Below are 22,776 nucleotides of genomic sequence, written 5' to 3'. Positions count from 1 at the left end.
TGCTTCTCCACAGACTATGGGCAAGGACAATAGAAATACTGCACAAACAAAACAGTGTCAATGACAGTAAATAACAATAGCAGCAATGACAGCAGTAACAATAAATAATGGTAACAGTAGTAACAACAGTGGAAACTGTCAGGGAACTCAGAACGAGAGAATGAGAATGCTTGAAGTGACAGTGTAATTTACCAATGCGCTTGGGTGGAGCAGTCCAGTTCTAGTTACTAAAGGTGGCACATTGGTTAGTGTTGTATAGTCTTACAGCAGTGGGGTAAAAACTGTTCCTGTACCTAGCTGTGCGGGTTCGAATCGACCTAAGCTATTTTGCAGATGGCAAGGAAGAGAAACGTGCCCGTGCGGGGTGACTATGATCTTTCATGATGCGCATCGTCTTTCTAAGGCAGTGTGTGGTGTAGGTGTCCTTGACTGTTGGTAGCTGTGTGCCGATGATTTCCTGAGCTGTTTTGACCACCCTCTGTAGGGCTTTCTTGTCCTGTATGGAGCAGCTGCCACCCCAGGATGTAGTACACCCTGTGAGGACGGACTCCACAGCACACCTGTAGAAGGTGGTGAGGGCTGTAGTGGACATCCTGGCTTTCTTCAGACGCCTGAGGAAGTGGAGGCGTTGATGGGCCTTTTTGATGGTTGATGCTGTGTGCTCAGTCCATGTGAGTTTGGCAGTGAGGGTGACCTCTAGGAATCTGAAGCCGTTGACCGTCTCTAAAGTGTCCCCTTCTATGTAGATGGGTGCATGAGCCGTATCCTGTTTCCTGCAGTCAATCATCAGCTCCTTAGTTTTACTGACATTGAGAGACAGGTTGTTGTCCTGGCACCACTCTGCCAGGAGCCTCGCCTCCTCTCCGTAGGCTGTCTCATCGTTGTTGGTGATCAGACCCACAATGGTGGTATCGTCAGCAAACTTTATGATGGTGTTCGAGCTGTGACTGGCCACACAGTCATGTGTGAACAATGAATGCAGCACCGGGCTCAGACGCTTCCCTGTGGAGTGCCAGTGTTGAGGGTCAGTGGGGAGGAGATATTTCTGCCAATCTGCACATGCTGGGGTCTGTTGGTGAGGAAATCCAGGATCCAGTTGCACAATGTGGCACTCGGTCCCAGACCTAGTAGTTTGTGGATCAGCTTGGTCGGGATGACAGTGTTGAATGCCGAGCTATAGTCTACAAATAATAGCCTTGCATAGCAGTTTGTATTGTCCAGGTGAGCCAGAGTGGTGCGAAGTGTGCGTGATATTGCGTCTTCAGTGGATCTGTTGTGACTGTAGGCAAACTGCAGTGGGTCCAAAGTGTCTGGGATGGTGTCCTTAATGTGTCCCAGCACCAGCCTCTCAAAACATTTCATTGCAATGAGGGTCAGTGCCACTGGGCGATAGTCATTAAGGCAGCTCAGTTTGTTTTTCTTAGGAATGGGGATAATGGTGGTATTTTTGAAACAGGTGGGTAGGGATTAACCTTTAAGTCTTTTTGTCAGAGCTTTCAAACCTCTGCACCACCTGGTCGCCAAATCATATTAGATCCCAAAATGATTTTTTTTGGTTTTTGCGGGTGCCTTTTGCCTCGTTTCACCCGTACACATTAGCCTGTTCTAAAAACGACAGCTACCCAATTGAGTTTCTATGCAGGTACACAGTCGATGGAAAAATATGCTGAACTTTCCATACAGATCTTAGTTGAAAAGCAGCATTTTTTTGCGCTAGAAAAAAAAATGATCTAGCAACTTCTCTGTCTTTGGAAAAATACCGCGCACAGCGGTAAACGTGGTCGGAGCAAGCCTGCAGTGAACCTTCACCAACGTACAACAGGTCCAACAGGCTGCAAGGAAGGTTTCCCACAGTGACTCGCCATGTCGTAGGTCACATCGAAAGTCACAGACAAAACAATTCAAGACAGAGAGTGAAAATTTGGTCCGGTCAAAAAGCGTCACTCGGTCCGGACGTGCAGTTCCAGCCAACGGCCAACGAGCGACTCTCTTGATTGGATCCAACTATTTCAATATTTCGCACAAAACACTGCTTGCATCCAATGAACGGTGTGTCCAAACAGCATCTATGACCTTTCGGATGTATTTTCGGAATAAATGCCAAAAAAAAAAAGACGAACAAGCAAGGGCGAAAAGAAACATAATCACAGAGTGAACCAAAATCTCAGAGGCTCTATGATGAGGGATGGAAGCCTGACTGTAGAGCTACCTGGCTCGTGTTGGGTCACCTGACCACTTCTCACCTGAAACAGGAGGACCCTTTAGTAAACAAACACGAGGGGAAAAAAACAGCACTATGGGGAGAGCTTGTAGTGCTCAGTGTCAACGCCCACACGTTGAGGAACGTCTCATGATTTACCATGGTGCTGAACGCTGAAAAGGAAGGTCCAAGGACAAAAAGATCAGTTTATTTAGTAAACAGCTTCTTTATTCCTTTACAAAATAGGTACAAATACAGAAGTATGCTTTTCACACAAACAGGAAAATTTTAGAATATGTACAGTTTACCAAAAATAACATAGTTCTAATAAACACATGGTCTTTGTAAACAGTATGTACAAATTACCCATACATTAAAACATGATTTTTCCACCTGTCTGTCAGTAAAACCTTCCTATTAATCTTTTGGCTAAAAAGTTGATGGAGTAGAAATTTTCTCTGGCATTTTTTTTTTTTTTTTTTTATCAGAAAACATAAAAATAATTATTAAAGTTATTGTCTTAAACCATTGGACAAATAAGTCTATTTGTGCTTCTTTTAAATTAATTATTTTGTTAATTTTCTATCCCCCCCGTGATGGTACCTTACCAACATAAAACCGCTTTGCACAAATGAAAAAGAAAACAGGAATTATAAATAGTTACAAAACAAGTTTCCCTTTAACAACTATAGACAATACTGCTTGATGTTCTGAACAAAACAGGTTTCGAAATGTACATTAGTAAAACAGTTTTCTTTTCAAAATCGTAATACACATTCAAAAACTTAGGTGTGGTGCTGATAAAAACAAACAAACAAACAAACAAACAAACAAACCATCAATGCACGTTAACTTCTAAAGCCACCTGGAAAATGTCAACGGATAAATTACCAAACGACACTATTAAGAGACACAGTAGCTGCATAGACGTAAGAGGCTCCAGTTGAAATTAAAAAAAGGCCAAGCAAACTAGGGTTGGGTGGTAAAGAGATGGTAAAGGACAAGACGTTAACACTAGGTACTGCGAGGCGCCCGCCTAACACACATACGCAGCCGGAGCGTTGACCACACCACGTCTGCTCGCTCGTCCAGCGCGACTGCGGTTACTCCTTTGACGCTGGTGACCCTGGCCGGGGAAAACAATAAACCTCCGATAAAAGTCCAATTAGTGAAAACAACTTAATTTCCCTGGCTTTAAAGCTCCCGTCGAAGGATCCTTGATGAAAAGCAGCTGTAGGACTGGAGACATTCAGGAAGAGGGGGTCACTGAGGGGCCGCTGAAAGCATCGGCAGGTTTTGGAGGCTTACCCAGCACCTGTCCTCCGGATATCGTGCTCAAAATCCTTCCCGTAAAATTATTTCAAGTGTAGCAAATGTTGAATCATTTAACAGTCTGGCAAATGACATAAAATTGTCCTTAGAATTTCTAAAATCCCCTGAATTGGACAACAGGGAACGATGAAGGTTGGACTCCCATGACTGGGTCCCGCCGCATGTGCTCTGCACACGGGGATCAACCGCAGACTGCGCCCGATATGCGTCAGGGCAAACCATACAATCCGGACCTCGTACAATGGACATAACTTCGACACAAAAGGTTTTCACCGATAAGATGCGCGCGCGATTCGGAAAAATTGCTTTGATGCAAAAATATTACATAGGTAGTAAAGTATCGTACATGCGGTACGGATTAAATATTTACATTTAAATGTACTGGATCTGTTACGCTGCCATTCTTGTTGAAATATAATATTATGGTGCCTTCAAAGATTTTATCCGTATTATATATTCCTGAACTGCAAGAGAGCTCCTTATTATCAGCCATAGGCTGCAGCAAAATTTCTGCATGTGGTGCTTTTAACGAAAAAGTGCTTGTTCTCTGTTTGGGGGCTTTGCTCAGTAAAACAGTCGAGAGGCCTGGAATAAACACGTAACCAAGACAACGCACGCTAGCTCTCGTAGCCACACGAGCACAAGTGCAAAATCCATTCTTTGACTCAACCCTAGACTTTGCATGACCTTCTTTAACACTCTAAACACATTTCTTTTTTTTATTTAATTATTTTTTGTTTGGAGCTACAACAGTGGAGACACAATCACTTTATTTTTATTTATTTTTTTTTTTATTTATTTAGCTTTTTATTAAAGCAATATTAAGGTCACAACAGAGACACTGGGACAAAGCTGTAGAAAAACAAAAAAACCCTATTGAAGGCACATTCCAAGAGTGATGTCAGAGAGTGAGCAGGCAAGGAAGGCTACTTGAGCAGGGCGCGGTAGAGCAGTAGAGAGCGGGCCGTCTCCCGCTCCTGCTCCATGTAGAAGATCAAGTCCCTGAGGTTGACGCGGGTGATGCGCTGCCGGGCGTACTGGCGGGAGGAGGCGCTCGGGGTGGAGCAGCCGGCCGGCAAGCCCGTCGAACTCCCCGGGACCTACACGGGAATACATTTTATTCAGCGGCTCTGGCAGGCACATACACATATTTCAAAAAGTCCAAGTCCAGAACTCCACAAATACGCCCCAGAATCCAAGAAAAATCACATGAAACGGGTGTTTAATTACAAACCCCTGCCACCCACTCGTACAATTACCCTGACTGAGCTCCATAAACACACTGGCACACTAATTGCAAACATCTGACAGAGAAGAACGCAATACCCACGTCTGTTTTTCCATTGTTCCCGGGAAATACGCCACGGCTGTGCCAAAGTCTATATTCTGTGCGCCCGTATTTTCTCCAAAGTTTACATTTCATGTTTTATTTAGCTGACATACACAGAGCGGTAATGGCCACGACTCTCTACAGACTGGGCCACCTGCCAACCCCCGTAAGTGAAACGTGAAGTCACCCTGGGATCGGGCTTCTCTTCCGAGAAGAAAGCTCTCCCTCCTGATGCCAGCGGGACCCCAGCCCTAGAGGACCCCACTCTTTCAAAAGTCACGGTGTGACCGACTGATGTTCCTGAGCCAGTGTTATTACTATACGTCTTAGATTGTACTTCTAAAGCCATATGAACAAACTATTCTAACTCTGAATGAATTAATTTAAATGTAATGTCCATTTGAACCAGTTCAAAGTGCGGGATGGTTTACTAGAACAAGGACCATGCTGGCGCTCACCGCCATTCTTCTTGGGACTTAAAAAGTTCCTTACACCCTACACTGCCTGTTGCCTTGTGTCTATGCGCGTGTTTGCGTGTGTTGGCTTACATCTGTGACTCAAATGCAGAGTTGAAGGCCTAATTTCTGCCACGCAAACAAACAAAATACAACTCTGTTTAGTGTCTTCCCCCTCTTTAAAAGTGTCTGTGGTGTTCGCCAGTAACCCAAACACTGTCCTGTTGTGAACTGTACCTATGGAGACCAGTCATGGTCTTGCACATTCTCGCCAGACTTACAAATAAACACAGAAATACACGCAACTTGACAAGAAAAGTTTCTGAAGTAACCACACAATGACACACTCCTAATAGTTACTGAACCGAGCAATAATAAACGGAGTATTAGCCAGTTTATATATAAGGGAATTGTGACGTTCAAAGAGTCATTAATGGATGAAGGAACAGGAGAAGATACGTAAACTGGACAAAATCAGAGACGAACTTTGCCTGCCTTGGGTCTTTGACGCATGAAAGCAGCGAATGAAGAAATGCATTTCAACAACACGTCAGCCCAAGGTCGAAAAACTTATTGGAGACATTAACTCATCAGTTTTTTTTTTTTTCCCCCCCATTTGGTCAGAAACTGAAGACACTGTAGCCTTTGAGGTCCAGGAGCTCCGAAGCCTGCTCCAGTTAATCCAGTCCTGGCTTGCGCCCTCCAACATCGAGCATCCGCAGAAACACGCTAACGTGCTAAGAGTCCGAGGCAGAGAACCACGCCTCGCCCTACGGTGAGTGACTCAACCCACTCTCCTTTTAGGCAAACAGGTCCTCTTCCAAGGCTTTCATTGCTTTAGCAGAAACTTCGTGAGGTAAGATAAGGCTAAGTGCTGTCAAGTTGGACTCGACTCGTATTGACAACTCGTGGTTTTCATGGTAAAGGAGGGTATGGAAGTGGTTTCCCATTGCTTCCTTCCACACATTTTATGAACATGGGGAAGACATGCAAAAAGTCAACAGACCCTAGCTGGATTCAAACCTACATGCAAACAAACAGTTCAGGAGCTGGTGCCACTATACTGCTCAGAGGCTTCACACGGAGTACTCATATGAAAAGCAGCTAGAGTTACGTACGTGTTGTCCTTATAAAAAGGACTTATAAAATATTTATAATATTACTGCTGGATCCCTGATACAAGGTGTTCAGCTATGTATGACCTTCAGAGATTTGTAAAGACACACCCTTTGGTAACGGCTCCAGTGCTTTAAGGAACAAAGGACTTGCGCTGGGTGGTCGTGAGCAGTTGAAGCCTGATTCCTGCCAGCCCAAGGTCATTTCAGTCCGAGTGCACACGATGACAAACTGACTGCAGGGCTTATGTAAACCTGACGACAACGTCTCTCTAAAGGCAAGCAAAAGATGAGCCCAAATGAGAACCGAGCACCCAGAATGCCTCTCCCGCTCGCGGCACGGCGTGGAGGTGGGGGCGGGGGCCCGCAACGGAGTGCTGACAGCAAGGAAAGGAATGTGATCCGGGCCCCCTAACAAATGGAGCGGTGCGGAGCCAAAAGCCCTGCGGCGACACCCTGCTCACCACACCCCAGGGAGAGTCTGCAGCACTGAAGCCCCGGAGGCCCGGCCCGCAAGAGGACTGCGAGTTCCACATCGCAGCTTCTTCTCCGCTTCTGATCTGCCCTCGCACACTCACGTTGGACTCATCCCTACCTGCCGAAAGCCAGACCAAACCAGGCCGACGATACGATCAAAGGCCTAATGGAACACAGCTGTTAGCATTTAAAGAATACACCACCTTCTTGCAAAGCAGCAGATGCACTGCCTGTACAAGCTGGGGGTTGGCTACGCGCTGCACTCCACGCTGCTTATATCCAAACAAGCAGCTTGTTCCTGACAAGACGACACAGGTTTCGCTCCACCCCGTATACACCTGTGTGAAACACTCGTGCCAGACCAGCATGAAGCCAACTCGAGGCCAACGCACCACTGGAACACGAGTAGACACCTCATCTAACCACAAAGCCTGGAATCAAACAAAAAGCATTAAAGCCCCTCCAATTAACCACCACAACATGAAGTAAAAATGCCCGTTCTCCACCTTCGGCAAATGGGCATAATGGTTTTAAAGACAGCCTCCAGGGGCAGCAGGTAGCATTGTGGTTTGAATCCCACCTCCCGCTGTAGTACCCTTGAGCAAGGAACTTCCCCCAACTTGGTCCAGCACAAACAAAAATACCCACGTGTAAAAATGGGTAAATCATTGTATGTAACTTTGGAGAAAAGCGTGTGCTAAATGAATAAACGCAGCCATCCACTAAGTCTCTTAAGATCCGTGAAGTTTGGAGGTCCGTTAATAAACGTAAAACAATGCTCAGAAAGTCAGAAAAGCTGAAACCTCATATGTCTAAGCAGAGAAAGGCTGCCGTAAAAATTTCGGGGCGAACAAACAGTCGCAGGCAGCAGTATTTACACAGCTCATCTCAAACAATGCCTGTATTTTTGTTTGTCCAGATGGTCAATATTAGCAAATATAGCAACAGTGAGGCTAACAGTAAGTTTTTTTTTTTTTTTTCAATAAACTATACACATGGGGGTGCGGTGGCGCAGTGGGTTGGACCACAGTCCTGCTCTTCGGTGGGTCTGGTGTTCAAGTCCCGCTTGGGGTGCCTTGTGACGGACTGGCGTCCCGTCCTGGGTGTGTCCCCTCCCCCTCCGGCCTTACGCCCTGTGTTGCTGGGTTGGGCTCCGGTTCCCCGTGACCCCGTGTGGGACAAGCGGTTCTGAAAATGTGTGTGTGTGTGTGTGTGTGTGTGTGTGTGTAAACTATACACGTTTCGCTCTAATCAACAGTCATTGGAGGAAGAACAGTTCCGCCTTCTCCGCTCTCCAAGCCTCCCTTGGTCTTCTTCCACTCTATCTGCATTTACTCCATTGCTTCATCGTCTCTTGCGCTGATAGTTGTCTCAACTTCTTTGGCACCAGCCTTTAGTGCTCCTGCAAATATTGGATTTGTCTCTGACTGCAGCTTGGGGGAAAAGAGCTATCTGAGTTTTTGGCCCATCAGACCGACGTGGTTCTCTCTTCTGCTTGCTGCCTCAGCACAACGCAGTGGTCAGGGAAGACAGTGAAAGATCCTACGAACCACCACGACGCCAACTGTATAAGTGATACAACCGGCCAGTGAGTGAAAGTCATCCTGACCAGACGGCACGGTAAAAATCACTGCCTAATCATTGCCGATTTTTCCCATCGGAGACAACTCCGATAGCTGTAAAATCAAAGAATCACACTCAGCCAGGATTTTTTTTCCACCCCATGATGCCAGGGACTCCATCTATAAACTCACAGGATCCTGCAGAGAGATCCCACTTAGAGCGGTTTATCTCGCGCTTATACACTTTGTAAGGCACATACAGACTTCGTGGGAAAAGTTGATGGATGTAAAGTATCACTTGTTTGGAAAACCATCCCACCAACAGCACTCGAACATCATGTCCAGTCTGTGAGGAAAGAAAAAAAAAGAAACATTTACCTCATGCACATATGACCTGATGTTGAACCCCTTCACGTCCTCTGCTACACTTATCCTAAAGCAAAGGGACACATCTGCAGTACAGGGCGTTCTTGCTCAGCAGTTCCACACCTTCCATGCGTTGCTATTTATTGGGCAGGATGCATTTTAACCAAAGCGGTCCTTTAAACAAGAGAAAACGTTACAACGTAGATTTTTCCTCACGCGACGCTCGAAAGATCTGTCGGCTCCCATGTTCCCTCCATGACAAATACTTTTGGAGGAAGAAGAACGCATATGCACCTCTTCCGTCCTTCTGCTCTCCGCAACGAGGCGGGTGTTGCAGCAGAGACGTCTACAAAAAAAGAAGCCACGTCATGTTCCCATAATACGTCCTGAAAGACCGAGAGGGACACTTACAAATGACATGGTTGAACCTGGCCGGGATAGAGCGGACAGAAGAGCGAAAGCAAAGCAACGCACACACGCACGTGTCCTAGGTCTCCGGAAGCCGCTGCAGAAGAGCTGGGAAGACGTGTCTGCAGACCTCCCGCTCAAACGCGTTAACCCAACGGCACGAGAAAAGAATGCTTCCGGTGGCTGTGCTCGGACTTTTGACCGGGACCGTGACCGTACGCTCGCAAACTGAGCGCAACTGCGGCGAGGAAGACCCCGACGCGCCAACTAACATCGTACAAGGGGTAAGCCAGCGCCGCTGAAGAAGACCCCCAACTTCTTGAGGTCCACCTACACCGAGCGTCACACGTGAAAGGACACGGGTGCCCGGCGAACGCTGCAATCTTGCGTACTCGTGCCAACGCAACCCCAGAGCCCAGCTCCCGTGTCCAACCCTAATGTGCAACAGAAGTGTTTCAACCGGTGTGCGTTTAATTGTTCATGGCCTTTGGACATCGACAGCGTAATGCATTCAAGTTTTGTCAAGCTCTGCTAAACATATTAAGAATTAGAGTAACAGTGTGCAGATGTGCGCGTGAGTGCGGAAAATATCCTCTTATTGGCGGGAAGCGAAACGCAAGAAGCGGCACGGTTCGGAGAGAGGATGAGGACAGTTGAGCGGCTCGCGCTCCACCAATGACGGGGTGGAGATGGCGGAATGAAGCCTTATTTCCGGAAGGTGTGTGTAATAACACACGTGTACAAATGTTTACTGGCTCGGGCTGATCGGGAAAAGCCACGACAGAGCCCCCCGCCCCCGCTTGAAAGCACGGAAACGGGGATCGTACAGGAGGGAACTTGCCTGACCTTGCCACATTTTTTTTTTTTTTTTTTTTAAGAGTACAGCCGTTGGTTTCCCTCTCTGCCTTTTAATTAATATCATCAGAAAGTTGGGAAATGACAAAGGCTACATTTGCAATCCGTGCAGGTCCGGAACAAAACAAGCACGGTCGTTCTGATCTTGATGAAAAATGGTGGGGGGGGGGGGGGGGGGGGGAGAGAATTACATTCAAAAAAACAAACAACTTTAATTCAATCCTGAACCGCCGGACAACAAATCTTCGAAATGGACAGCTGCAAGAGCATCCTAACGCCGACATAAAACATAAAAACTGCCACAGCGCTCCATGGCGATGCATAGCAACCGAGCAGGGGTTTCAGTCAAGGAGAAAGAAGGCAAAAAAACACCTTATTACTTCTAACTCCTGCAAGCCATTTTGGTCTCCAAAGGTTTCTGAGCGCCCGGGGCCATGTGTCTGCAGTGTTTCGGGAAATGACTTGCCTTCGCACGAACACCGCTCTGTTCTGCAGCGCTGCTGCCCCCAGCATCCCCGCTCAATTTCTGTTTAACCCTTCGCTGCCTCCGCCTGCCTGCCTGCCTGCCGACGACGGAGCTCCGACTCCCGGCCCAGCGGTGTCACATCCTTTCAAAGGCTCCGCTCGGCGGCTTTCGGCGAACATATGCGCCGGCTCTCCCGCCTAATTCGCCAACTTAAGCACGGCACAAAAATAAAACGCCGTCGCACAGCAGCGATAGACGTTTTCTCTTACTATTATTATTTTTTTGAAGTTAGCAGGGGATCCAGACATTTTTCACTTCATCTGTGGCAAAGCACAATACTGTTTCACAGTTAAATGCATATTAACCGTTGATTAAATCTGCAAACTAGTTGACACAACACATAATTAAAACATCTTGCTCCAGGTTAGGAATTTTCTAATTAGTGGCGCACTGACAAAGCTGCAGTTGCATCGCCTTGAGTTTGGAAGTCTACAGGTTACAGCCGAGATGAAAGGCGACCCCGCAGCCCAGCACCGGGGGGGGCCGCTAGCGCGTTTCTTCACAACACAGTCGCGGGGTCACCGAGCTAAAGAGCGCGCTGCTCCCGCAATCCTCCTTCCCGCTCCCCGCACGCAGAGCGCCGCGCGCCCAGCTTCTCCTCTAGCGCGGGGCCTGGCGGAGGAAGCCGCATCGACGGCAAGGCCGTCTCCCGTAGCACGCGGGCCGCGGGTTGAGCGGCAAGCCTCCGTTTCGGGTTGCGGCTGAACAGATGCGGCGTGCTCGTTCAGCACAGCAAGGAGCCACTTGCGCCGTTTTCCCGAAAACAAACAAAATTGTCCGGAAGGAATAAAGTCCCGCATTCGAGCTGCAAGGTTTTGATTAGGTGCCACAGAGCCGCGTACGCGGAGTTACGCCGCGCGACATGCGAGCGCCCGAGAACGGCTAAACGCGAGGCCCATTCGGCCTAGCACGTGCGCTAATGGCCGCCAAGCTCCAAACGAAGCTTTTCGGCGAGGAGGAAAAAAAACGATCCCGAGCTCGAGAACATTAAAACACACTCCATAATCGGGGTACAACATCAGGCCAAGTGTCTCTCCCTGTTCTTAAGATCAGTCGCGAAACTTTGCCACATTAAATATTCAAACCGTTTCATAAATAAATTGAACCCAATTAAAGTAAAAATGGGAGACATGTAATGAGCTTCAAATCAGAACCCTTGTCTTCAGAAGTTTCGGCTAATGAGGCATTGTTGGTTTTTACGCCCTACTTCGAAACGCTGCGTCCATGTCATTCCTTACTGTTCATTTTTCAATTTCGGTTCAATGAGAGGCCGCTGATTGACTCGCTAATTGGGGCTGCGACGGCCGAGCACCGGCGCTTTTCGCAACGAGCCCTGCGTCTTGCGCCGGCTTTTTCGTTTCGCTGCTCAAGCGCCGCTTTTCATGTTGCGGGTGGCGCAGCCCGCACGTGAACGAGCGGCACGCAACGAGGCCAAACCAAACCGCAACCGCAGCTTACGCGCAGGGCGTCTGACTTTTTACTCCCGTAACATCAGCTGAAGAAAGCAAAAGCTAAACTCTAAGTAGCAGATTTAAAAAAAAATCTCAGCATTGTTAGCCCCTTTGGAGAAAAGCATCAATTAATAAAGCTCAATGAATAAATAACTAAACTAACTAAGCCGCCTTCTTCAAGCACAATCACACATCAGTGTGTCACATCCTCACCTGGATATTATTAGTACATACTGACAGCACAGCTCTACAGCCAAGTGAACCCAAAGCTCTCTTTGCTTTCCATTCCTAACATGGTAATATATAGCATCAAAACCCGCTTTGAGACCGATAGGTTGAGGCACAACTGAGGAAAGTCACATGAAATAAAAATTTTTAAATCCAATCAACACATCACATTAAAATTAGCAAAAAACGAAGATTAAGGGTGTGACACGGGCGCAGCGGGTAATTCTGATGCTTCGCAGCTGCTGCATTGTATGGTTCCAATCTGGCTCAGCGAGTGTGGAGCTGAGTGTGACGCCCTCACGTACCGTCAAGGGTCTCCCCAGATTCGGGGCCTCTGCACCAGAAACTGTACCATCTTCCCTGTCTGTCACACACACACACATACTGTCTGAAACCACTTTTCCCATACGGGGTTGCGGGGAGCCAGAGCCTAACCCGGCAACACAGGGCGCAAGGCTGGAGGGGGAGGGGACGCACCCAAGATGGGACGCCAGTCCATTGCAAGGTACCCCAAGCAAGACTCAAACCCAAGACCCACCAGAGAGCAGGACCCGGTCCAACCCACTGTACCTGTCACTCGCTCACTCATTACCTTTACGACACCTTCTGGAAACTTTAGTAAAGGGGAAAAAACCCCACACACTCTTCATATTGGTATCTGACTCCGTGTATGTATATTCATTATCTACATATTGACTCAATTTAAACCCACACCCTTCTCTGCAATGTTAATGACTCGCCTTGTAAAGGAAATGTTCTTTTCTTCCTGCGCCGCAGGCTGGTCGCTGCAGGCACACCCGTTGGCCCGAGCTCCCGCTTCCTGCATAGTAAGGTTGCGAGGGAAGGGGAGCAGCTCCGCCGAGCTCGCAGCCAGGCACAAAATTCCAGCACAGTGTGCGCATTCGCGTACGTGTACGATGGCCAGGGGTTCAAACGTAGTGTGCGCATGTTTACTGTGTGTCAGTGGGGTTCTAGTCCTCTCAAAGGACCACCCGGGAACAGAGGGGTAGGACCGTCTCAAAACAGGTGGTCTGCTGGCCTCCCACCTTCCTCCATCATCTGTGGCTCCGCAAGAGAAGCTCCACGTGTTTCCAGGATACGTGTAAACACATTCGCACACGCTGTTTTTCACTCAGGGTCATGCCGTGATGCGTAAACTGCTCTGACACACAACCTGCAAACGAAATTATCATTTCTGGGTAACTTGACAGAGAAAGAGGCTAGGACCGAACCTTTATCTTTATACAAATCTAGATAACTTAAAACACTCAAAACTTTATAAAAAATACTTCACATCTGGGAAAAATGGATTGCGTTTTTTTTTTCATAAAATACACATGCATTTTGCTTTATAAATTTAAGGTTTTCATTTAACAATAAGGGAAGAGAGCTGACAATCGGACTTAAACCGGTTGCAATTTAAACTGTGAATCACGAAGCAGATGTATTTATTTATCATCGCAAATCACTGCAGTCCTATCGAACTAAGAGTGAACCGTAACACACTGGCAGTGTACTTTGACAGCAAAAATGCATTTTAGTTTGATGTCCCTAGTCTCAGGCTATGAGTTCAGTCAAGTCTTTGCCCATCCTGTGGACGCTGCATAGTTTGCAGGAGTGGGAATGGGAGGTAATCCAGCCCAAACTGCTATTTATCTGTACTGCAATGTTCTGCTTTTCTCCTCTCCGATTCACAGGCACTGTCCTAGTTTACAAAGTACACCGGCATTTGGTACCACAAAAATAAATCCACTATTGTGAAACATTAATACAAAAATACCATTTATCTTTTTCAATTAAAACGAACGGAATAATATTAAGATGTGAATATGTTTAACTCCTGAGATTATATGCCAAAATGCGAGGCCCGAACAGCATATCTAATCAGGCTTGTTAATGAGCTCAGGATGTCTAATTCCCATTGCAGTCGGTACACTAATGGAGAGGCATTTGGAAGCGGATACTACTGCTTAAATCCTAAAAAAAGAAAGAAAAGAGTGACTCCCCAGAAACAAATCTGGCAATGCCATATACAGCACAAGCAATGATTGATTATAAATCTTAATTAGGATAACAAGGGAATATGCAGAGGGATTTAATGAACTGTGTACCTTGTCAAACAGCTGGGGTGAATATATTTACTAAAATCCCAGCTAAACGTAATGACTGGGGCAATTAGCGGCGGACCCCTGCGACGGTCTCCGAGGATGGTGAAGGGCAGCCCGGTGCCTGTGGCAGCAACACACACCAGGGCCAGAGGCCTAACCGAGACCGTAGACAATTACCAGCTTGGGTTTCTGCGCCGAACGGCAGCGGAACCGCATCCTCGCTATCCGGTAACATAATCCCATCAAAGATCCAGCGTTCATCACAATCCGTGTGTATCAATTAAAGAAGAGCAAGCAAAATTCTCATTAAAAATAATTATAGTACATATACCGTATAGTTACGTGCACACCAAGACACAGTAGTCTTTGCGGCCAGTGCCGACCCACGAATACAGTGCAATGATAGTGCACCTTAGATGGACACAAAACGCTGCAAATGACTTTTATTTTCATAATAAAAAACGTAATAAATCCGAAAAAAAAAAAAAAAAAAAAAACGCAACAAAGGATGTTTTCAAGTAAGCACCTTTAGGAGTGGGGATTTTTTTTTTTTTCTTCTCTATTAGAAGCCATTCCTAACTTGTTAAAATTGATCAAATGGAAAGCTGTGAGAAGAGAAAAAAATTAAGCTGAGTCGAGAAGTGTGACTTGGATTTAATATTTTATAATTGCCAAGGGACATTCTGAGATCAATGAATTTCTTGCCCGAGACGCACATCAGAAAGAGATGTACTTCAGTCTTTTTAGGGAACATTGGTCTATTTAATTCTGGTGTCTGATGCATGTGAAATAGGCCTTCCCTGGCCTCACTTTGCTCCTGCAGGCACCGCTGCCGGCAGACATTACCACTTTTAATGGGCCGCCATTTGAGGAGAGGCAAGCAAGCCAATAAACCGTCCTCGCTAATGGATCGGCTTGTTTATTCGCTTGCGCCATTTTCTGCAGCTAATTTTAGCCTTGCTGCCTTTTTTCGTGTCGGGGGGGATACAGGGAAAAAAGAAAAAAAAAAAAAAAAAACGTCAACAGAACGTGGAACATATGAGTTACGATTAAGAGAGGTACAGGGGTGCATGGGCTGTGGAGCACTTTCCACCGTGCCAGTCGGCTGCAGAAGCGAGGAGAGCTTTGCACGGTGGGAGAGGGGTCACCCGTGGGCGCGAAGAAAGCTCGTGGTCAGTACGAACGACGGGGCCGCGCCGTAGCGAAGGAGTTTCGGAGAGCAGTGGGGTCAGGCACAGTCTTTCCTGAGGGTCAGCGGTTCGCAGAGAGGAGCCCAGAGCTTTGCTTTGTGTCGTTAACTCAGTGGGGAGCGAGGGGGGTAGAAGAGGGGCTGCAAAAACAAATATACCCCAATTAACCCACTTTAGGAAACGGAGATGCTCCGGCCCCTTGACGAGTGCAAATGGAGCTTCGCTAGATTTTCTAAACCCTGTTAATTGGGAGTCCTTAGGTCCAAATGTACTCCGTTTCGAAAAACAACGCTTCCGGGAATATTAATAGATAATTACAGATGATCACCGATCATTTAATGCCATTACCACAATTTCTTTGAAGACACTTTGGTTTTTTTTTTTTTTTTTTTTTTTTGCTTTGCATTTCTTCAGTTTCATGAAATGTTTAACATTACATGTTTTTAAGCAGAGTAACACTGAAGACAACGCACGGAAAAGCTCTCCGCGTATTTCGAGGACTTCAAAAGCAACAGGGCCGCATCCGGTCCGAAACGGTACACGGGTGCTCTGGCGTGGCGAACGAAACCGGTTAGCGTCCCCATCACCAGAACCTCCGCCATCTGCAGACAATGCAGTCACCTTCTTCGTAATCGAGCCTCCTCCTCCTCGGCAAGAAAGCAGGGGGCATTCAGATGAACTCAGTGAGAATCTTGGGCTCTGCGTGTGTCACCCCAACAATGGGAAAGAGGATTAAAATAAAAAATGAATCACTTCTGCATATGCTGACAGATACACCTCCGGCACTGGAAAAGCACACAAGATGTCACTTTGTTATTTAAAGAGTGTTACAGCACTGCTCAAATCTAAGTGGAAAAGGAAGGAAACATCTTGGGTCAGCAGGTAACGCGGTGCTTAGCGCTGTTACTTTGCAATAAAAAGACCTGGGTTCAAATCCCCAGTCCTGCTGTAGTACCTTTGACCAAGGTAGAATGCTGAATTGAGGCAGTAAAAATTACCCCGATGTACAATAATAAATACTTTAATAAGTAGCTCTGCATGAAAACCAAGGACTGTAAGTCACTTTGGAGAATGGCATTATTATCATCATCATCATCATCATCATCACCACCTTCATCATCATTAAAAAGGCACATCCACTAAAATAATTCAACCAGTTGGGACGAATATATTTTTTGCACAGTCATGTTGTTCATCCAAAGTGACTTATAGATGTACTCAACTCACACAGCTAGGTACTTTACAGCAACTATTCTGGTAAAGCACTTTGCTCAAGGGTACAGCATCCGGGGCCCCTTATGGGACTTGAACCGGTAACCTTCAGGTTAAAAGTCCACGTGTAATGGGCTCTCTGCTTTGTTACAGTCCAAGTTCTGCCTCTCGGTGGAAAAAAAAAGCACCTTAACCCCAGACAGCAGGCCAAATCACTCATAGAGGGAGTCCAAACGCAGCGGTACAACCATCTCTGCACACTTCACCATTCTGCCAACCCTTTCACCTTACGTTCCTCTTCCCAAAGAAGAGTCATTCCCAGCATTTTCTCTCAACTTTCTGCTTCCTCCTCGGGCTATAACATTTACAGCCGCAATACATTGCGTTTACAACAATGATAAAATTGGAAGGAAGACAACTTTTTGCCAAATCGAAACACAAAAATCCACAGCTTCCCCGCAGTGTCAGAACACCGCTGTCAGAACATCATGTGCGACGAAAAGAGGAGCCGCAGCACGGCGGGAACACGGGGAGGGCTGCGGCTCAGGATGCGATGGGTGAATAAGGGGTGTACAGCACAATGCCCAATCCGCTGTTTTTACAGCTGTGGCTAAGGCAGGGCAGGCACATGGCGCATACACCATGACTTCATTCAAGTGGTAAACAATGGAGTGCAGGCTGGAATGACAGCATGTGCTCGCACCACTGACGCAAGGAAGGGTCGATGACGGCTTAAGAAACTGGGTCAAATCTGAAGAGGGACAGCGTTGCCGGGCCCTGGATGAAGGTACATAAGCTGAACAAGATGAAATAAACTAAACAGGTAAAAGTAAACATCTCACCAGTTGCTCAGAATACAAGTTTTACACACACACGTCGGCTGATACCGCTTGTCCCACGGGGAGCCGGAGCCTAACCCGGCAACACAGGGCGTAAGGCTGGAGGGGGAGAGGACGCACCCAGGACGGGACGCCAGTCCATCGCAAGGCACCCCAAGCGGGACTCGAACCGCAGACCCACCGGAGAGCAGGACCCGGCCAAACCCACTGCGCCACCGCACCCCATACAAGTTTCAATTTTTTAAAATTTATTTTATTTATTCATTTAGCTAGCACTTTTCTCCAGAGCAACTTACAACTGGAGATTTGTTTACCGAGACACTTCAAATTATTTACCCCTTTAAACTGTATCAATCCAGGATAAACGCCTTGCTCTGGGGTACTACAGCGGGAGCGGGGACTCAAACCAGCGCCCTTCTGGTTCCAAGGTGAGATCTACTATGCTACATGGGCCCATTTTAAAGTACGATTTAACAGTATCTTAAGAAGGGGCTCCGTAGCAATGCGACACTTAGAGAGCTGAGTGCACACAAGAGGCAGCCATGCTTAGGCAGCACTGTAGACTCAGCTAAGCCATCCCCCACAAGGCCCCGGGGGTCCGCCGCCCCGGAAGGCCCCTGGCCAGCAGAGCGGGGCGAAGCCCCACATCACAGCGCCTCCATTCCCCCGAACATGAGCAAAACTGCGGCTAATTTTGTTCTTCCGAAACTTAATTATATCAAGATTAACAAGGGAGGTAATTAATTTCTTTACGATGGGTATCTTTTAAGTGCCTGGGGCTCAACTTTGTTGTGAAAACTGTATATTTAACCATTATTACAGTGCAAACTTAAAGGTAGTAATAAAGAGAGTAAAAATTTTCCTATGAGTAAAGGGAAAATACAAGTTGTACATGCTAACTTACTAAAGTTTTAAATTGGACTTTAATTCTCCAAATGAAATGATCATTCAAGCACAGACACATCACTGATAACTGGTACACGGACAGATGTCGTGCGTTATTAGGACAAGCACTCCTCATTTACGCTATCCTTAAAATATCGGTATTATGCGGGGTTATGACGTCTGCCATTAAGTTTTTAATTCAGCTATAATCACTTAACCTACTTCTCTGAAACTCACCAGATGTATTAAAAGTTGCGCAATCTCTGAAGCTTTTAATCATTTTAATACTCGATACTGAATACTGCCTGGGCTGGAACGCCGCATCCGACTTGAGGCGGGGATGCAAGACGGAAGAAGGAAACGCGTCGGCTGTCCCGCACTTAAACGGTTCATCCACGTCCATGCAATGTCCCTGGAACACCTTAAATGCGGTAAAGGAGGGTTGAGGTCAGAAAACAGCAAACACAAGGCTTCCACTCGCGATCCCTGGAGGGGCCCTCCTACAGCAGCCCTCAGCGAAGTACCTGACCTGACCATCTGCAGCAAAACATCCAGCTGAAATTCAAAGGTGAAAAGTGTTGCGTAACGCAGCACAGCAACAACAATAATTAAAAAAGCAACAATAACTGTGAAACACCAGCACTGTAGGAAAAGGGGAAAAAAAAAAACTCAAGCTCGGTGTACCCCAGGTGCTCCTGGGAAGAGGAGAAGGAGAGCTGTTTGAAAACGTGACTGTCGGGGGGGGGGGGGCTCACGGGCGCCATCTCGGGCGCCCCCCACGGGGTAAAGCGCGCGAGCCCTGTGAGGTTTGGGCGAGAGGCGCGAGGCAGCCCGCGCACGGCGCCTCCTGTCCCTCTCCTCCCTGCTGATCCTAGCCCCTTTGGACAGGGCTGTTTAATCAAAGTCTGTTGGCCGTGTCACAAGGCAGCCGCGCTAGGCCTCGCTCTTTTTATCCTCTCTTTCAATAGGGGTTTGCTTCTCGCGGATCTGTCAGGACGATTTTTTTCGCGGCACCCTTTAAGCTGCCTCCGCGTGCATGTTCCTTGTCCCCGGATTGCACAGTTGTCTACTCGATGTCTCTGAGATACGGCGTCATCTTTTCAGACGCGCATCTCGCCCTTCGCGTTCCTCCGGAGACCCGCGCCAACTCTTTCTCAGGGGTACAGACTGTAGGAATGAGATCATTCCCCCTTCTCCGCCGCCCGCGTGGGCATTTCCTCGACACTATTCACTCCGCCGTATCGCCGGGCACCTCCCCGCTGCCGTCCGGCAGCTTCGTACACTCTAGGTGCCTGCGCTCTGTGAAAGGAGGGCCACTTTAAAACCTGGTGTGTGACCAACATTGTGGAGTCTTCACAGCAAGCCATGGTGAGCCTCAGCTTGACGGAAACTAATTCTAATTCCCTTGCAAATACACACATCGTCTGAAACGCTAGTCCCATACGGGGTCGCGGGGAGCCGGAGCCTATCCCGGCAACACAGGGCGAAAGGCTGGAGGGGGGAGGGGACGCACCCAGGACGGGACGCCAGTCCATCGCAAGGCAAGCGGGACGCGAACCCCGGACCCACCGGAGAGCAGGACCCGGTTCAACCCACTGTGCCACCGCGCCCCCTGCCACTTACAAATATTTATATAATAAATGTAAAAATGAGACTAAATTTAGCATCCCTAAGCCTTGCATATATTTTTTTTAGCAAATTTTTCATCCTTTTTGCTGAGATGGACCAGGTAGTGGGGCGGTTAGAGCTGCCACCTTCGGACTCAGAGGTCATGGGGTTCACATCCCACCTCCAGCCGAAGTACCCTTGAGCAGCGTACTTACCCCGAATCGCCGCAGTAAAAATCACCCGGCGACGGGTCAATAACTGTAAGCTGCTTTGGAGAAAAGCGTCCGCCAAATGTACTCCCCCTAGTCCAACTCGCCAGGTGAACGCCTTACCGCCGCGAATCGAACAAACTCGCAGCAACCAGTCGCTGCAGACGCAACGCGATACATCCGTGCACTAATAAAATTAAAATGCGCTCTAAAAAAACTAAAAGGAGCACCTGCCTAATCGAAGCGGTTGATACAACAGAATTGCAGGCTGCGAGCGGCCCGAAGGCGAAGGTGGCCGAAGTTTGGCGTGAAATTGTTTTTTCCGACATTACGCAACAGATAGCGGATCCTTCATGCTCGTCTTAATCACGTAAAGGTTGAACACATGCAGATAAGTCACAGGACATCCTCCGAGCAGGTTCTTTATATTATACACATGTAAATGTAGCTGTAATTCCAAATCCTCCACCAGCCATACATTATTCATGGAGCCGTTTGTGTGGAGAGTCGGAGATGACAGTCCGTAAAGAGCGTCGGCTTCAGTCACCCACCGCCCGCATCACGCACCCTCCGATATGCTAACGAGGGGGAATTATGCCGTCCCCAACAGCTCCGGCAGCTCAATCCAAACAGCCATCCATCCACCCACCCAAGAGGGGCAGGGAGGACGGGAGGGCCCTCCTCTCCGGGAACGACCGGGCCGCTCTGGGCCTGCTGTTTACACGGTTGATGACCTGACCGCTTACCGTCGGCGCGAAGAACAGGGAGAAAAAAAGGAGGAACCGGAGGGGGCGGGGCGACGCTCCGGATGAATGTCGCCGGGGATTAGGGGCTTGCTGGGGAGTGGACGACGCATGTTAAGTTGGTTAATGAAGTAAATCCCAAGATTACGAGTTTAACTTACAAACCAGAGGTCAGAATTGCTCGTTAACAAGGTGGCGGGGGTCTGCGGAGAACCACGGGGCTGGGAGACCACTCTTGTTATTAACCGCAAATTTCAATCCGTCTTTGATGTTTCATGTCTGACGCCTCCCTCCCCGACTCGCAAATCCGTGCCCCCCCCCCCCCCCCCCGACTTTTTGGCAGAGGGGTTGATTTTAATTGTAGCTATAGAAGAGAGCGCAGTTTGCCTGTAAGCCAGCCTCCACATCTGCAGTGAGTGTAGCTTTAGTGATATTGGGTGCAGTCCATAGCCGCGAGCCAATTTTAATGGTTCCCCTTTTCATACCAGGCTCAGATTGTTTTCCACGTGATTCCTGTTAATTTAGCTGCAGGAAAGGGCATCACTTTTCCTTGTTCGCCCGCCCCCCCCCCGCCTCGCTCTCTTTTCTAATACAGACTCTCCAAGTAGGTGAAATGAATTCAAATGGGAAAAAAATGTAACACACTGCTGCTATTAAACTTGTTTCCTTTTTAATGCTTTACTTTTTTTTTTTTAAACGCGAATATAAAGAAGACAATACAGTACCGGCTAGATCTGGCACTTTAGCTCTTTTTGTTTAGTCTTTTAATTGGGGGGGGGAGGGGGCGGTGGAGAAAAGATTTAACATTGTGGCTCCTTGACTTTCCCTCCTGCTCATAACTGCTGCCTCTGTGTTGTTCAGTTTGGCTGCCTCCGTATCTGAGGATGACAGCGGTAAAAATCACTTTCTCTCTAAATGTTCTGCTTTCGATATTCAGGGCAGCGGCTGTTTCTAAACGAGAGCCGGATATTTCGCCCGTGCTAAGGGGGCATTTTTATTTTCACAAAAGTACGGCTCGGTACCGCTGGATTCTGGGCGGAACGGAAGAAACGTGGCGATCAGCTTTTCCAGGCGGCGCGGTCCGGCGCACGGCTGTTCGGAGGGGGACGGCCGGCCGACCGACCGATCGACCGATCCGGCCCACGTTCCGCAGCGCGGCGCTCACGCTTGCTCGGGTGGCTGGAATGTGACGCACCGAGCAACGCCAGGCTGCCGGATGCGAGCCCCCCTGCCCGCCGCATACGCTCTCCTAACCCACCCGTCGGCCCCAGCAAGCGGAGGGGAAAATATACAGCCCCAGATGTAATGAAAACCCCTTTCTTTTTTAATGGCACTTAATCTGAGTCTTAAACAGGAAATAAATATTTCATGTCTGTGTCAATAGTTATCTCAAGGCAACCATAATTCAGAAAGGTAAATAAATTTCTCTGGCAAGCCATGCCTCTCGTACCGTGGGCTAATCACGTCGCGGTGATCAATGCAGCGGGCGGAGAACAGAAGGCCGAGAGAGGCGGCACGGGGGCGGGGGATGAAATACCCACACTGCTCTCGGGCCTCGCCGACTACAGCGCACCTCTCCACAGGCTACGCTGTCTTCCTAGTGGACTTCAAAAGCAGCACCCCTCCCAGCCACTGCCAGGCCACGCTGCTCCCCCACCCCTTTCATGAAAAGCCTCT

General features: G+C 48.0%; 1 protein-coding gene across 2 annotated transcripts in view; it reads right to left on the bottom strand.

Moving 5' to 3' along the window:
- Window positions 1-2,596: 2,596 nt before the first annotated feature.
- The window catches only part of LOC108926245 (transcription initiation factor TFIID subunit 4-like), a 65,864-nt gene continuing 45,684 nt past the window's right edge, over window positions 2,597-22,776 (bottom strand). For both annotated transcript variants that reach the window (XM_029253670.1, XM_029253671.1), the window contains exon 15: window positions 2,597-4,632. In XM_029253670.1, the coding sequence (XP_029109503.1) occupies window positions 4,459-4,632 (174 nt within the window). In that variant the 3' untranslated portion in view covers window positions 2,597-4,458. The remainder of the gene's footprint in view (window positions 4,633-22,776) is intronic.

This window comes from Scleropages formosus, chromosome 7, assembly GCF_900964775.1.
Source record: "Scleropages formosus chromosome 7, fSclFor1.1, whole genome shotgun sequence".
Taxonomy (NCBI): domain Eukaryota; kingdom Metazoa; phylum Chordata; class Actinopteri; order Osteoglossiformes; family Osteoglossidae; genus Scleropages; species Scleropages formosus.
The sequence above is the reverse complement of the archived record's forward strand: the minus strand, read 5'-3'. Positions and strand labels throughout refer to the sequence as shown.